This window comes from Triturus cristatus, chromosome 11 (genome assembly GCF_964204655.1).
Source record: "Triturus cristatus chromosome 11, aTriCri1.1, whole genome shotgun sequence".
NCBI lineage: Eukaryota > Metazoa > Chordata > Amphibia > Caudata > Salamandridae > Triturus > Triturus cristatus.
Genome location: NC_140594.1, coordinates 1137138241 through 1137152608, shown reverse-complemented (window position 1 = coordinate 1137152608; position 14368 = coordinate 1137138241). Strand labels below are relative to the sequence as shown.

The 14368-nt window shown below is 41.3% G+C and overlaps 1 protein-coding gene across 2 annotated transcripts in view; it reads left to right on the top strand.

Moving 5' to 3' along the window:
- LOC146786206 (cytochrome P450 2J5-like) overlaps positions 1-14368 on the top strand; it is a 336717-nt gene that overhangs the window by 162956 nt on the left and 159393 nt on the right. For both annotated transcript variants that reach the window (XM_085635783.1, XM_085635782.1), the window contains exon 3: positions 7634-7783. In XM_085635783.1, the coding sequence (XP_085491909.1) occupies positions 7634-7783 (150 nt within the window). The remainder of the gene's footprint in view (positions 1-7633; positions 7784-14368) is intronic.

The following is a 14368-nucleotide window of genomic DNA, read 5'->3' as shown; positions in this document are numbered from 1 at the left end:
ACTCACACGGGGGAAGGGAGTCCCACTCACACGGGGGAAGGGAGTCCCACTCACACGGGGGGGACTGGGCAAATCTGAAAAAGAAACAAGCATCACTCTTCTTGCAAAAAACATTTTTCAAAAGCACACTCTGTCCGTCTTGCATTTCTGAAAGTACAATATTTTCATTTCTGTCTACATAGCTCTCCTCTAGCTCTGGGAAGTTGTCTAAGAATTCTACCAACTCTTTAGCCTCTGAAGTCTTGGTAAAATCTCTCTTTTTCTTTACACAGCAAGAAGGCCTGGGGCAGTCTCCTTCTCTCACTGCACCCCTCACAGGTGCTGCCCCCCTTCACAAAATTTCTGCGGACACCAGCTGGCCCCTTGCCAAACAACTCATGCAACAAACATGTGACATGGAACGACGTTTCGTAGAACGAGGTTATCCACCACAAATCTTTGCAAAAGCAATCGATAAATCTTCAACCACACAAAGAGAAACACTGTTGGATAAACAATCAACATCACTCAAATCGTCCACAAGAATTGTTATGGTTACAAAGTACTCCACTGAAAGCTTTAACATTAGGAAAGCTGTTCTCAAACACTGGCCCTTACTACAAATGGAGTCTGACTTCAACCAGATTTTCTCGGATCAACCATTGTTTGCCTACGAAAGGAGCAAAAACTTCATGGAGTTACTGAAACCCAAATACTCCCCACAAGTTTTTTCAAAATACAATGGCACCATACCTTGTCACAATTGCGGAAACTGCAACAATATTATTTTAGGCAACAATATACAACATCCAACAAAGGGCCACAACATCAAACTTTTTGTTTCAGCGACCTGCGATTCTATGAACTTAGTTTATATGCTAAAGTGTCCATGCGGTCTGCCTTATATTGGCAAAACTGAAAGAAAAATTAAAACACGGTTGAATGAACACAAGAGTAACATTCGCAACAACAACCTGAAATCCACCGTGGCTGTACACTTCAATGAACACAAACATAACGTCAGCCAACTGCGTTTCCTAGTGTGTGAAATTGTCCCATTAAAAGAAGGATGTGACAACAGAAAATTCTTGATTCAAAGAGAAACAGCTTGGATATATAGAATGAACTCCATGGTACCCTTGGGACTGAATGATCGTATTGAATTTAGTTGCTTTATCTGAATTTGTACATGTGCCCGTTCCAATGATTAACTCTTTGTTCTTCCAACTTCAACTCTGCGAGCGCATCACTTTATTCATCTCAATTAAACGTTATCATTCTTTTATTCACTTTTACATTACTTTATTCCTAAACCCATTCTTCTAACTCTCTTGTTTACGCTATAACACTGAGACCTGCCAGTCTCTCTTTTTCGTTCTTATTTTTTATCACCTGATAACTTTATTTAAACTACTTTTTCACTACAACTTCAGTTACCCTGGATTTTTCACTACAACTTCAGTTACCCTGGATTTTCATTCTCAAATTCACCCTTCTTAAATCCACCATTTCACGTTTCAACAGCAAGACTTGTCACTCTTATTTTCGTTCATTTTACCTGATTCAAACAACTTTATTTAAACTACCTCATTCTAACAACCTCAATTACCCTGGATTCTGTTTAGCCTGTTTCACACGTTTTGATTATCTTTGGAATACACTCACATTTACATTCATATTTTCCTCGGTTTCTTTCTCTTTTTAAATATTTTTTTACATATTTTATTGTTTTAAATATTTTTTTAAATATTTTTACTTTGAACACAGTCACTGTGGACATCTTCATATCTCCATTAAGCGTTTTTTTCCCTTTCAAAGATGGCCGACACACATTTAGTCCATCTTTTCTGTTTATAACCCTTTAACACGCATAGCAGCACTCTTCCGTATCTTTCTGAGCATTTGGACGATGCTCGCCTAACGTCTAACCAAGGTAACTTTTCCTAATGAATATCCGAGTGCTCATAAACTTTGGAATTTGGGTCTATCCTACCTTTTGGTTTATATCTCTAATCCGCTGTAGTTTATCCTTCGGTACACTTTTCGGCGTTTTTTTCGGCACTAAGAGTTCATCACAACGTTTTAAGTCAGTTATGTCGGCACATTCGGGTCTAATTCTTTAATCCTTTCTCTGGTTCAAACTTTCACAGCTAAGTTTTTAGTTTCTTTTACTGGTGACTATTCTAGCATTTGTTTTTCTATTTCACTCTATGGACTTATCAATGACTTTCACACCATTTGTTAATAATATTGATTGTTTCTTTAGTCCATTACGGGGTAAGCAACATTGACTCCTATTTCTTTCTTAGGATTCCTCCTGACGAAGGGGTAATACCCGAAATGCATTGGGGATTTTCCTTTGTTATCGTTTGAAACAACATGTGACATCTCAAAACTAAGCGCAAAGAATGTTGTATCATGATTAAACGAACATGATTTAAAACTTCATTGGTGTTACAACATTTTCAATTTGGTAACTTCGTTACCCATCAGCGCTGTGCTTAAAGAGGGACACTACCCCTGACGGGCTAGTGCAACATTTACTGTCATTTACCCACCTTGGTTTAGAGGTTGCTCCTCTTCTAGCACGCCATTACCCGTTCAAAAATTGACTACATTTTGGATTAAACCGGTGTGCGTGATATTCTAACTTTTTTGTTTTTCCCTTGCCAAACATAACAAGCAGAGACTTCTCTGCTGCCTCCAGCTCTCACCTTATCTCCTCCAAGGCCGAAGTGCCCTGCACACCTGCCAACTTTGGTCTTCTCCTATCTGCTCTGCAACTCTCCTCATGGGGGGGAAGGAAACCTGCGCCTTTGCAAGCCTCCCAAACATCTATCTCCAAGAAGCTGTCTTTGTCTACTGGGGCGAGGAGCTGGGATGACCCCTCCCGTAGGAATTCCTCTTCAGTCTTCACAGAAAGCCTGAACTCTTCTCAGCGTTGTTGGATGATCTAACTGCAAGCCTCCCAAACATTCATCTCAAAGAAGCTTTCAAATGAAGCACCAACAGTGTATTTCATTTCTTCCCGTGTGCCAGATTTCTAAGTGCCACCCACTCCCAGAGCAACTCTTTACATGTCTGAGAGGAAAAACAGCTTTAACCACTCCTGACCTGCAGCAAGACTTCACATTCTTTAATCTGAAAATGCTCCACCACTCTGTCTAACTAATTCAAGAAAATTCTTAACTGTCATTTGTCTACCACCTCATGGAAAAAAAAATAATTAAGCTGCTATCAAAAGGAAAAAAGCATTGGCAATATCAAAAGTCACATATCAAGTCCCATGCTACTTCTGTAACAATATCTGGGACAGCATCAGTCAAAGAAGGTATATGTTTGTCCAATTCGCAATAATGAACTGTCATGCGCCAAGAATTATCCCATTAGCACACAGGCTACACAAAATCATTTCAAGCATTTGTGATTAGGGTCACCACCTCTGCATCTGTCAAGCCCTGCATGATCTCACTGATCCCTTCACGCCCATCAGGCATTCTGTACTGTTTCAAATGAATTTTCTTTGTAACATGGGGCACCTTCACTTGGAAATCTTGTGTTTCAAACTCCACCTCTGGACCGTCTATTAAATCCTGCGCAAACTGTTTTGCTGTCTGTACATGCCACTTAATAACCATTGCTTCCTCCCATAGGCAAATCACAGTTTCTCCAATTCTGTTCTTTTAGTGCGCAAAAGCACAGCATTTGTCCAGCATCTGAATTTAAAAGTGACCTCCTCTTACCCTGCACTTCCCTGTAACTAAAAAGGGCACATTGCTCTTGAATTAACTCACAAAATACATTTTCATATTTATGAAGTGACCACATATCAGAATTATTGTACACAATCTGCTGTTGTTCACATTCAAAATCACATTGTTGCATTTCTCTTTTGAAGCAAAAGGTATCATTCACTGTCATGTCTAATTTATGTCCGCAACCGGTGATCCTTAAGTCTAAAACACTGGTCTGTTTACCTCCCTGCACATTCCTTTCAGGCTGGGAAACCTCCTCAGAAGAATTAATTAAAACCGTCTGTGTAGCTTGTAGTCTGACTGCATTCTCTGTTACATTTATCACATCTGAATCATTCTGGCTGGTCAAAGTAAACAGATCAGGGCCTGGTACACGATTATATCTGTCTTCAAAGATATATTTTCAAACTGGGCATCAACTAGCTCTGTTTTCAACTCACTACGTTCTTTTTGCAAATGCTCACATTTTTGATGCATCCTAACCAACACATTTAAAATAACACCGCTGTCTCTGTCTAAAATGTCATTAATCTCCTGCTGATTAACAACACCCTTCATCGCAACTCCGGAGTCTCTGACATTTTACATTCACTTTGCAACTGAAAACATTTTATATGCATTCCTTAACAAACACTTGAAAGGGATCCAGCCCTTTCTGCCTAACGTAGCAAGCTATTTAGAAGCACTTTTTACAAAACACACCTAAACACACACACACCAATTCTAACTCAGCACAATTAGCTCACTTCACGAGCCAGAACATCATATGGGCTACCCCCATTCAAATAAATCAATTGATATCTAAGAGTTTGCTTTTAATTTCTAGAAAACATATTTCTTCCCCTTTTAAATCAACGTTCACATCCTGCCGACTACGCCAAAAATGTAAAAGGTCTCAGATCTCCCCGGGACCAAGGTATGTACCGTCACTTTCCCAGGGAGAGAATATCAGTTCCAAACTTATGGAATATAACATATACACAGCACTTCCTAAGGTGGGCAAACTTTCAACACTCCCCCAAAGGCAAGGCAAGAAAACAATATATATATGAGTTTCCTCTAGACCAAGGTAACACACACAACACTTCTCTAGAGCGAGATATACTTTGCATATCACTTGCCAGGAGTAGAACAACTTCCTATAACACAATTACCTGCTAGAAGGGAATTCACCCATCCTTCTACAACAGAATACTTGGCCAAGAAGAGTCCACACCTCCTGCTACAAGGAAAAGACGAATTGGTATATCTGGGATGTATTTATTAGTAAATAGCACCACACGGTAAGCCAAATGCACCTAACATAGCAGACTCTAACATATCAATAGTATGATTGAAACACAATCAAGGCAAATATATATGTAGAAATATATATGTATGGATATAAGAATCAGAAAATAAGAAGGAAAGGAAAGGAAAGAATCAGCCAAGAATCAAGAGACAGTTAGTAGCAGAGGCACCTCACCTACTGCTTCATCATTTCACTCCACTTTGCTCAAGGGGAGTCCATTGCTTGAACCGGGTGAAAGCTCAGAGGTGACACCAGCCGCCCCCACTCTTCCATGACAACACGTCTGCTTCACAGCGTGAACTTCCACCAGACCTCTGAAGGCTCCCCTTTTTAATACAAATTCATACACAATGAAGCTTCTAGCAAGCCTCGCCCCCTCGTTCTCATGAGAGCCCGTACCAGCCTGCTTCAAGGCCACTGCATCGGTTGATCAGGCCTTTGCTATGGCTCCGAGACAGACCATGTACATTCCTCTGATAAGAACCAGTTCTCTCTAGTCAGTAAAATGCGAAAAACAGGAGAAGAGCAAAACATGCCCTCCCCACCCCTGCAGCTTCGTGCAGGCACAGAAAATAGCTTCAGTCATGAAAATGGAGTTAGTTAAGCCATGCACACAAAGGCCCAAAGCAAGATAGAATCAGAAAAGCAAGGATGACATGAAACCATGTCAAAGGCAATAGTCAGCACTGCCATAAAGCAAGGTAAAGTCAGAAATCAGAATGACATGAAGCCATGTCAAAGGCAATAGTTCAACCCATAATTCACATAACCCAAATAACACTATAGACTTTATCCCTCAGTATACAACATTGAACATATTTGTGCACCACCAACCACAACACTGCACCTCAACATCCCGTACCGTATATTCTTGGCAAGACTATTCTACTAAAAGACAGCAAGATTACAGGACAGAAGAGAAGCAGGCATATGCAAACCCATCCTACATTAAGGCTAGGGCAACATAACACACTTAAGTCAGTACAAAATGGTGGTGGTTGAGGGTCATCATAGGGTGTCAGACCACAATAGTGGCTCATTCACTACAGCTGAATCCCTTGTAGCTATGCCACAGAGCAGACAGGCTTAACTGAGAAATAAAATGTGTGAACCATTTAGAAGTACCAAAACAGTTAAAAAGTCGAAATCACATTATAGAATAATATACCATAGCAAAACAAAACATAACATATCATGACATGACATGACATACGTTACAGTCCAAATTATAAATTTGGCTAAAATCACACCAAAAATGAATTACATTTTCATGCCAAAAAGCACAAAGTGCCAACTCCGTACAACTGGCCATGCTAGACCGGGATACATGGAGAGTGGGTCAGATAATAAGCCCAGGTAGGTCCTGGTCAAACAGTTACCTTCGTACTCGGACATTTTTTTGGAGAAAAGGTGGTTGTCCACGAGTTGTCAACTGTGCAAGCTGGATCTGAGTTGAGGTTTGACGATACTGGGTGGCTGAATGGTGCGGTCCCAGTGCAGTCGTTGACGAAGGCGGGAAAGCTCAAATCAGAAAATGATGTAGATTCAGTTCTGAAGATTCAGTTACTTTTTATCAAAATAAGGGGTAATCAAAGAAAGTCATATTACATTAACAAGTGTATATAGTACAACGTTTGCATATTTGACATGCGTCCTGACACTAAAGAAGGAGTGTGCTAGCTAAAGACCTCCAATTTGTGCAAAGATCCAAGTCTTACACTTTTTCTTTTATTTTTAATTAATTGCATGATTTCCTAAAAAAAAGAATTCCAAGATATGGCTGCTAAGTAAGAGACAAATTTCTCACTTAAGCAGATACAATGGATGTGGGGGAGAGCCAGCAAGTGGCTGGATGAAGGCCGTTGTAAGTTCGAAGTCTGGTAGATTGAATAATAACCCTGGGCGTAGTTTGCGTAGTAGCACTACGCGTAGCTATGCGAAGTACACTTCGCACTACGCGAGCTGCGTAGTTCGGTAGGGAAAATGCTGTTCGCACTGATTGCACAGTGCCGGGTGCATGTCTGCACTGTGCAATCATTGCAAACGGCATCTTGCACAGTGCAAGCGGTCGTTTTCTGCCGCTCAAGTAGATTTGTACTCGAGCGGCAGTTTTCTCATCGCGGACTAGTAGTTTTTCATCGTGAGTGGTCGCGAGCATACGTGACCACTCGCAATGAGAAACCTGACCTCCCCGCGTTGAGAATCTCGCCTGGAGGTTTATTTCCCATGCTCGCTATCGGCAACTTGAAGTTGCTGATCGCGAACGAGGAAAAAGTCTCGCGGGATGTCATTTAGCTCGCTCGCGGTCGGCAACTTGACGTTGAGGACTGCAAGCAAGCAAAAAATGCCCGCTACGTGTTTTTGCACTGTGCTACGTGCAATTCGCGTAGCGCATAGTTGCGCAAATTACACAAAGTACGCGAGCATAGCGTAGTCCTACGCCCAGGGTTAGTGAATAACCTGCTCAAGCATAAACTGTATTACAGATATGCCATTCATTCATAGCAGTGTGCTTGTCCCCACTCTTCCTAATAAATCCATTGACCTTTGCCATTTTTATTGACAACCATGCAGAAATGTCCCCATTAAAGAATTTATGTATCCACAGGTGTTGTCTCGGCCACTGGTCACCCTTGGAGGCAGCAGAGACGTGCAAGTACAATCATTCTGCGCAGCCTGGGCATTGGGCAGAAGAGAATGGGGAACCAAATACAAGATGAGGTGCAACACATGGTAGAGTTCCTCACCTCTCAAGAAGGTTTGTATATGGATCAACTGGATATATTCATTTAAGAAATCTCTAAAATGTTCTGAGTTTTGAATTGTACCTGGCAATTTTCTGGATCATTTAGGTTTAATTTAGAGACTATTACAATCATGCGCACTCGTTTTTTTGTAAACTAAAGATGGATGCATAATATAGCTCATGATTCTCAATATTTTTTACACCAATTCAGGATTTGTGAGTGTTCCTCTGTAGTACCTTTTAGAATGGGTTAGGAAAATGTGTGTTGTCAGGGAATAGGAAGTTGAGTGGCCTTTGAACAAAATGGACATACATTAATAGGGAATCAGTGTCAAGCCACAGTATTCCAACTTTGTGGATAGTCACAAAGATTCACTGTGCATTTTCCAATCTTAAATGCACATATATAGTTACCCCAGGCTACTATGAGTTTCTACCTTAATGTTACATGTTTTGTATTGCATGCTGAGAAAATGCAGGGTGAGGACTGACAGAAAGAGGCTTGTGTTTTTAATCACTGCTTATGCATGGGAAGTGTGGTGAATCACAAAGCAAGGACATATAGTTGAAAATTAAAAGAGTAAGTGTGAATCTATCCCCATGAACCAAGGACAGATTTGCCAGAATATTTCCTATATAATTAGGCTATATGCACTTGGGTGTCGAAGTTAGGTCAAGGACAAAGGCATGTGTATTTGATTTAGTAAAAAAATGTCTACACCTTTGTTAGAACTGAGATTCCTGGATGGCTGGGGTATGCACTCAGGCAGGTAGGAACCACCACTCTAGTCAGAGTAGGCTACGTAAGTACACATTAAAGATAGCCTGTGCTCATCCTCTGGTAGCTTGGCACAGAGCAGTCAGGCTTATATAAAGAGGCAATGTGTCAAGTTTCTGTGCAACACACACACACAGTAACACAGTGAATGCACCACAAAAGAAAGACTCCACACAAGTTTAGAAACATAAATTGCTATACTGTGAACAAAACAGACCAACATGACAAAAATAAAATGTATAGAAGATATTGAATTTCAAAAGAATAAGTTGAAAAATTGCACCTAGAAGCAAATAGTTTCTTAGAGAATACATGAGGTCACACTGGACCAGATAAAAATCGAAGTTTGGGCCAACCAGAAAGTAGCGCATGCTGACTACAAGACCCATGCAGGCCCTGGAGAACAAAGTACCTTTCCTGGTTGCAATAGCGAGATGCCTAATGAGATTAATCGATTTGGGTCCCGCAAGTCGAGGATGCACTGATTTTCTCTTTGCGCTGATGGCGATGCGTTCGTTCTGTGAATGGGTGTTGGAGTCGAGAGCCGTTGAGCGATGCAGCGAGTTTCTTTTATGCAGTTGAGGGTATGAGTCAATCTCTCCAAGCTGCAGTGGCGATGATACACTGTCGGAATGCGTCAATCTAGGGAGGCAAAGCGCTGTTTCTGATGCGATGCACCGATTTTACTTCTGCAACCGGGTTAAAACGCCACTTCTGCTACACACAGGCAGGGGATGCATCGAAGTCCATGTTGCAAGTACCTGGGTCACCTCCAGTAACCAGGCACAGGAGCAGGACTAGAGACTTTGATATCCTTGAGTCTCAAACAACAGGAGGCAAGCCATCAAGCCCTTGGAGCACACTTGGAGATAAGGCAGAGTCCAGCTCCCCTCAGCAAAGTCAGAAAGTACAGGATAACAAGCAGAAAAGCAGGCTTTCCAGATCAACAGTCCAGTTGAGTCCTTTAAGCAGCACAGCAGTTTTTCTGGCAGAGCTTTAGTTACAAGTCCAGTAGTGGCTGATTTTAGGGGTCAAAGACCCAGTACTTTTACCCAAAAAGTGCCTTTGATGTCGGGGTGACTCCAAAGCAGCTCCTAAAAGTGCACATGTTCTCCTTTTAATGCAGCCCTGTCTGTCAGACTATCTATGGAGGTAAATAGTCTTTGTGTGGGGGAAAGGACACTATTCAGTAAAGTGTTAGCCCCTCCCTTCTGTACTGCCCTGGCAGGGCCATCAGAATGGAGATATATGTAGATGGGTACTCAAACACACCTATCCTTCCTGTGTTTGTGGCTGTCTAGAGGGAATGCACAACATGTAGCTGACACCCAACACAGACGTGTATTGGAGACAATCTGCAAGGGACACAGAGCAGTAAGTGCAGAAAAATGTCCACTTTTATAAAAGTGGCATTTCTAAAACAGCAATGTAAAATCCAACTTCTGAGTAAGGAGAATCTATCGTTACCATTCCAAATATATAAAACATGAAGTAGCTACTTCTTTCCGATTAGGAACTACCACTTAAACGTGTATAAGGGAATTCCCAAAACTAACCCATGAGAGGAGTAGGCCTCACAGTAGTGAAAAACTAATTTAGCTGATTGTCACTACCAGAACATGCGAAACACAAAAGTACCTACCCTTTGCATTCACAGCACCTGGCCCTTAGGGCTACCTAGGCCTACCTTAGGGGCAGTTTATATGTAGTAAAATTGGAGTTTAAGGTTCAGCAAGGAGTTCTAAATGCCAAGTCAAAGTGGTTGTAAACTTCACACATAGGCCCTGCAATGGCTGGCCTGAGACAGGGTTGAAGACTTACTTATGTGGGAGGCACAATAAGTGCTGAAGGCCCACTAGGAGCATTTAACTAACAGGTCTTCGGTATATGAAATACCACTTTACAAAGGACTTACAGGTAAATTAAATATACCAATCATGTACTAATGAATTACACACATGATTAGGGAAGAAGTACATGCACTTTAGCACTGAACAGCAGTGGTAACGTGCTCAGAGTCCTAAGGCCAGCAACAAGAATCAGCTAAACATGAAGGTGAAAAGCAAAAGGTTTGGGGGAAGAACACCCTAAGGATGACATGTCTGACAACCTTCTTTCTCTGCATTCCAAACAATTAGTCACTTGTGTTGATTTGATTCCTGCAGCAATGTGGAGGAAATCTTCCCTTGTCTGCATGGCAACTCCTGATACTTCACCTTTCCTGGACCCTGGTGTGACACTGCTATTCAGTGTGACAGTGGAGTGTGAGTGCTCAGGCTCCAAAATGACATTGGTAAAATTGGTTTCAGCTAATTGGTCTATTTAAATTGACTGCCATGGTATATGCTCAGAAACTGCACCAGTGACATGGAAGTCAAATGTCGTATGTGGGCCGCAGTCAATATTTATACCATCAACATACATGACAAAAACATATGGCTGCCAGGACTGCCACTGTGCTTTGGCTGGGCTGCATTTTGAAAGCACTGCAGAGGTACCAGGAAGGGACACCTGCTTCACTCCAAAAGTATGCATTGTAAGCTCACGTGGAGGGGGCAGGGAAGGTTGCATAGAACAGTTTCTTAAAATGGCACACTACCTATTTGAAATAGGTGCCCTTTCAGTAACTGAAGACCTAAAGACTGTTTTCCACTGTGTAGATGTAGGCTGCCTTCCCCAAGAACAAACCTAGGTATGCTGCAAATGATAATTTATTTGACTATGACAATGCTAGCAAATAATTCAAGGTTGTAGTCCCCTTAGTTTCAAACCATGACCTAATGGTGGAATCAGATTTGCAGTAACTTTAGTGGAAGGTATCTTTACAAAAATGTACATTGTTCTATGTCAGCCAGAACTGCCTTAAAACTAGTTTCTCTACTCGTCATCACACCTCTAGAGGGCAAATCACAGTCTTAGCTAGAGTTAACAACACTGCCTGCCAGAACAAAATAGACTAGCCTTTGGGTCCAGGAAGGCCGGTGAAGTTTCAACAATCACTTAGCGAGTCTAATTTAGGGATGAGGCAAGAAGATATGGCAGAACAAAGGACTGCCTTGAACCCACTTCTTGTGACTTAGAGATAAGAAATGGGGCTGCTCCTATTTAATCCTAGAGCCCTGCTAGACCTCTTGCAACTAATCTCACAAGAAGAGGAACACAGTTTAAAAAATCGGTAGTATCTTTCACGTAAAAGAGTCAATTTTAGGGACCTACAGTTTGATGAAGCAATCTACAAATTCACATTGAGTTTCAAAAACAGAACCACAGCCTGAAATAATGGACGTACCAGGTGGTTCTTGAAGGTTCTTTGGGAAGAGTTAAATGACCGAGCTTATAGGGTGTGGTCTAATCAGGTCTATATGGGTTTCATCGTTTGTGGTCTATTCATATCTATTCAGTACATTTCCACTAATGTAACCTGCGAATATGGCTCATTACATCAGGATGTAATACATTGCGTGCTTTTACAACGCGGTCATTACAACAACAGCGTTGTTAGTACGCAATGCATTTATATCGCAAGCCATTACAACGACTTGCACTAGGGGACGCACTGGACTTAGGAATAGTATTAATTACTATTCCTACTCCAGTTTGCGTAACAGTAGGGAAGGTGTGGATTTCATTTCCAATATCTCAGCGCCCCCTATTGCAAGTCCTTGTAATGACTTGCGATGTAAGTGCATCTCGTACTAACCACGCAGTTGTAACGACCGCATTGTAATAGTAGCGCGATGTAATGACAGCATTGTAAACGCTATTTCGCGTAACCTGCATATAAATCTGGCAGTGATCTAACAGATTTCAAGTTCAAAGAAAATGGAAGGTGCACTTGTCGCGGAGTCAATCAATCCAACCAGATTTGTTCCAAAATTACTTCTTTATTTAGTCAATCTTAAAACTGGCACACAGCCGCCAATGCGTTTTGCCCCCAATTGCCAGAGGGGACTTCGGCAGGGCTCTTAAATGTCCAACTGAGTAGTTGAAATCGTATGAATTGTAGGTAAGTATAAACCTCAGAAGGCACAGGCAGCCTCAGATAAGCGATAGACATGTGTGACGGGAACTCACACCCAAGGGATAGGGAATTCCAAGTATCCAAAATTAATCTGAAATGTATAAAAGTCCAAGGAACCACTTTAACTTCGAGGGACTTAATAATTAAGCGGCTTGTACACCATCATGGTCCAACGTAGCAGCATGATAACTGGCAGGGCCTAACAGATTTCATCTTGTAAATTATATGCTGGATTATCAAATGGGTTTTTGTAGTGAGCAGCATTACTTTCGTTGTCTAATGATCTCTTTTTCATATTCACATAGTTTTGGATTATGATAGCTACCGTTTAGTCAGCAGGTGTTATGTAATGTCCAGATCATGGCTTACTATCATTAGGGCTATGCCTCCTGCTCAAGAGATTTTGTATAGAACAAATGTCTTGTGTTTCTCACGGTCATTTACTTGATTAAGGAACACATTTTCAGAAGCCAGAATTTCAGCAGGCAAGAGGTTTGATGAAGTATAGAATGTTGTGGAGAGAGACATACCAGTGTCAATTGTGTCCCTAATTTCTTGCTTTTATTTAACCCCTTCGCTGCCAGGCCTATTCCCCCTCCTGTGCCACGCCCTTTTTTGGCTATCCGGGGTAGTGCACGCTGAGGCCCCTGTAACTTTTTTCCCACATAAGGTATCCACGCCAAATTTGCGTCCTTTTCTTCCAACATCCTGGGGATTCTGAAGGTACTCAGGGTTTGTGGATTCCCCTGGAGGGGTCACAGAAATGAGCCAAAATACAGCAAAATTTAGTTTTTTGGGGGGAAAATGGGAAAAACGGGCTGCAAATTAAAGCATCTGGGTTTTTCCCTGCAAATGTTATCAAAAAAGGGTTGTGGGGCTGAAATCACCATTTTCCCAGCTTTTAGGGGATACCAGACTTTTGTCATAAACCCCAAACTTTTTACACAGTTTTGGCATTTTTCTGGGAAATAGCCTATTTTTGCTATTTTTTGTGCTTTCAACCTCCTTCCAGTTAATGGTAGAAATGGGTACAAAAGCAATAATGGATCCTGAAAAGCTATACATTATACATTTTAGAGAAGTAGACAAAATTCTGAATTCAGCAAGGGGTAATTTGTGTAGATCCATCAAGGTTTCTTTATAGAAACTAACAGTTAAATATAGGATAAATTGAAAATTTACCGTTACATCCGCTGGACATTACTGGTTGTGGGGATATATAGGACTTGTAGGTTCACCAAGAACCCGACGAACCCAGAGCCAAAAACTGAGCAGCAACTTGCAATGGTTTTTTATTATGTACCGGGTATATAGTAATTATTCTGTAAAAATGTGTACATGGAGACATCGGTATGAAAGACACCTATGTATTTCTGAAATGTGAACAAAATATAGAGTTTAGAAACAGTAGATATTTGCACATTTTCGAAATTGGGATACTCATACTAGCATGAGAATTATCAGTAATTTTTTAGAATGACTTCTTTTTTACACAATGTCTTTCATTTGGAAAGCAGAAATGCATCGAAAGTCAATAGGTAATAACAGTTCCTTTACAAATCTGAATTACCCTAAGTCTCCCGATAAAAATGGTACCTCACATGTAGGGGTAGGCATAGTGCCCAGGACAGGAAATGGCTCAAAATCCAACGTGAACACACCACATTTTCACAATGCAAAATTACCCTTTTTTAGCAAAGTGCCTAGCTGTAGTTTTTAACCCTAGCTCTGCCGGCACCTAGGGAAACCTAGCAAACCTATACATTTTTGAAAACTAGACACCCAGGGGAACCCAGGA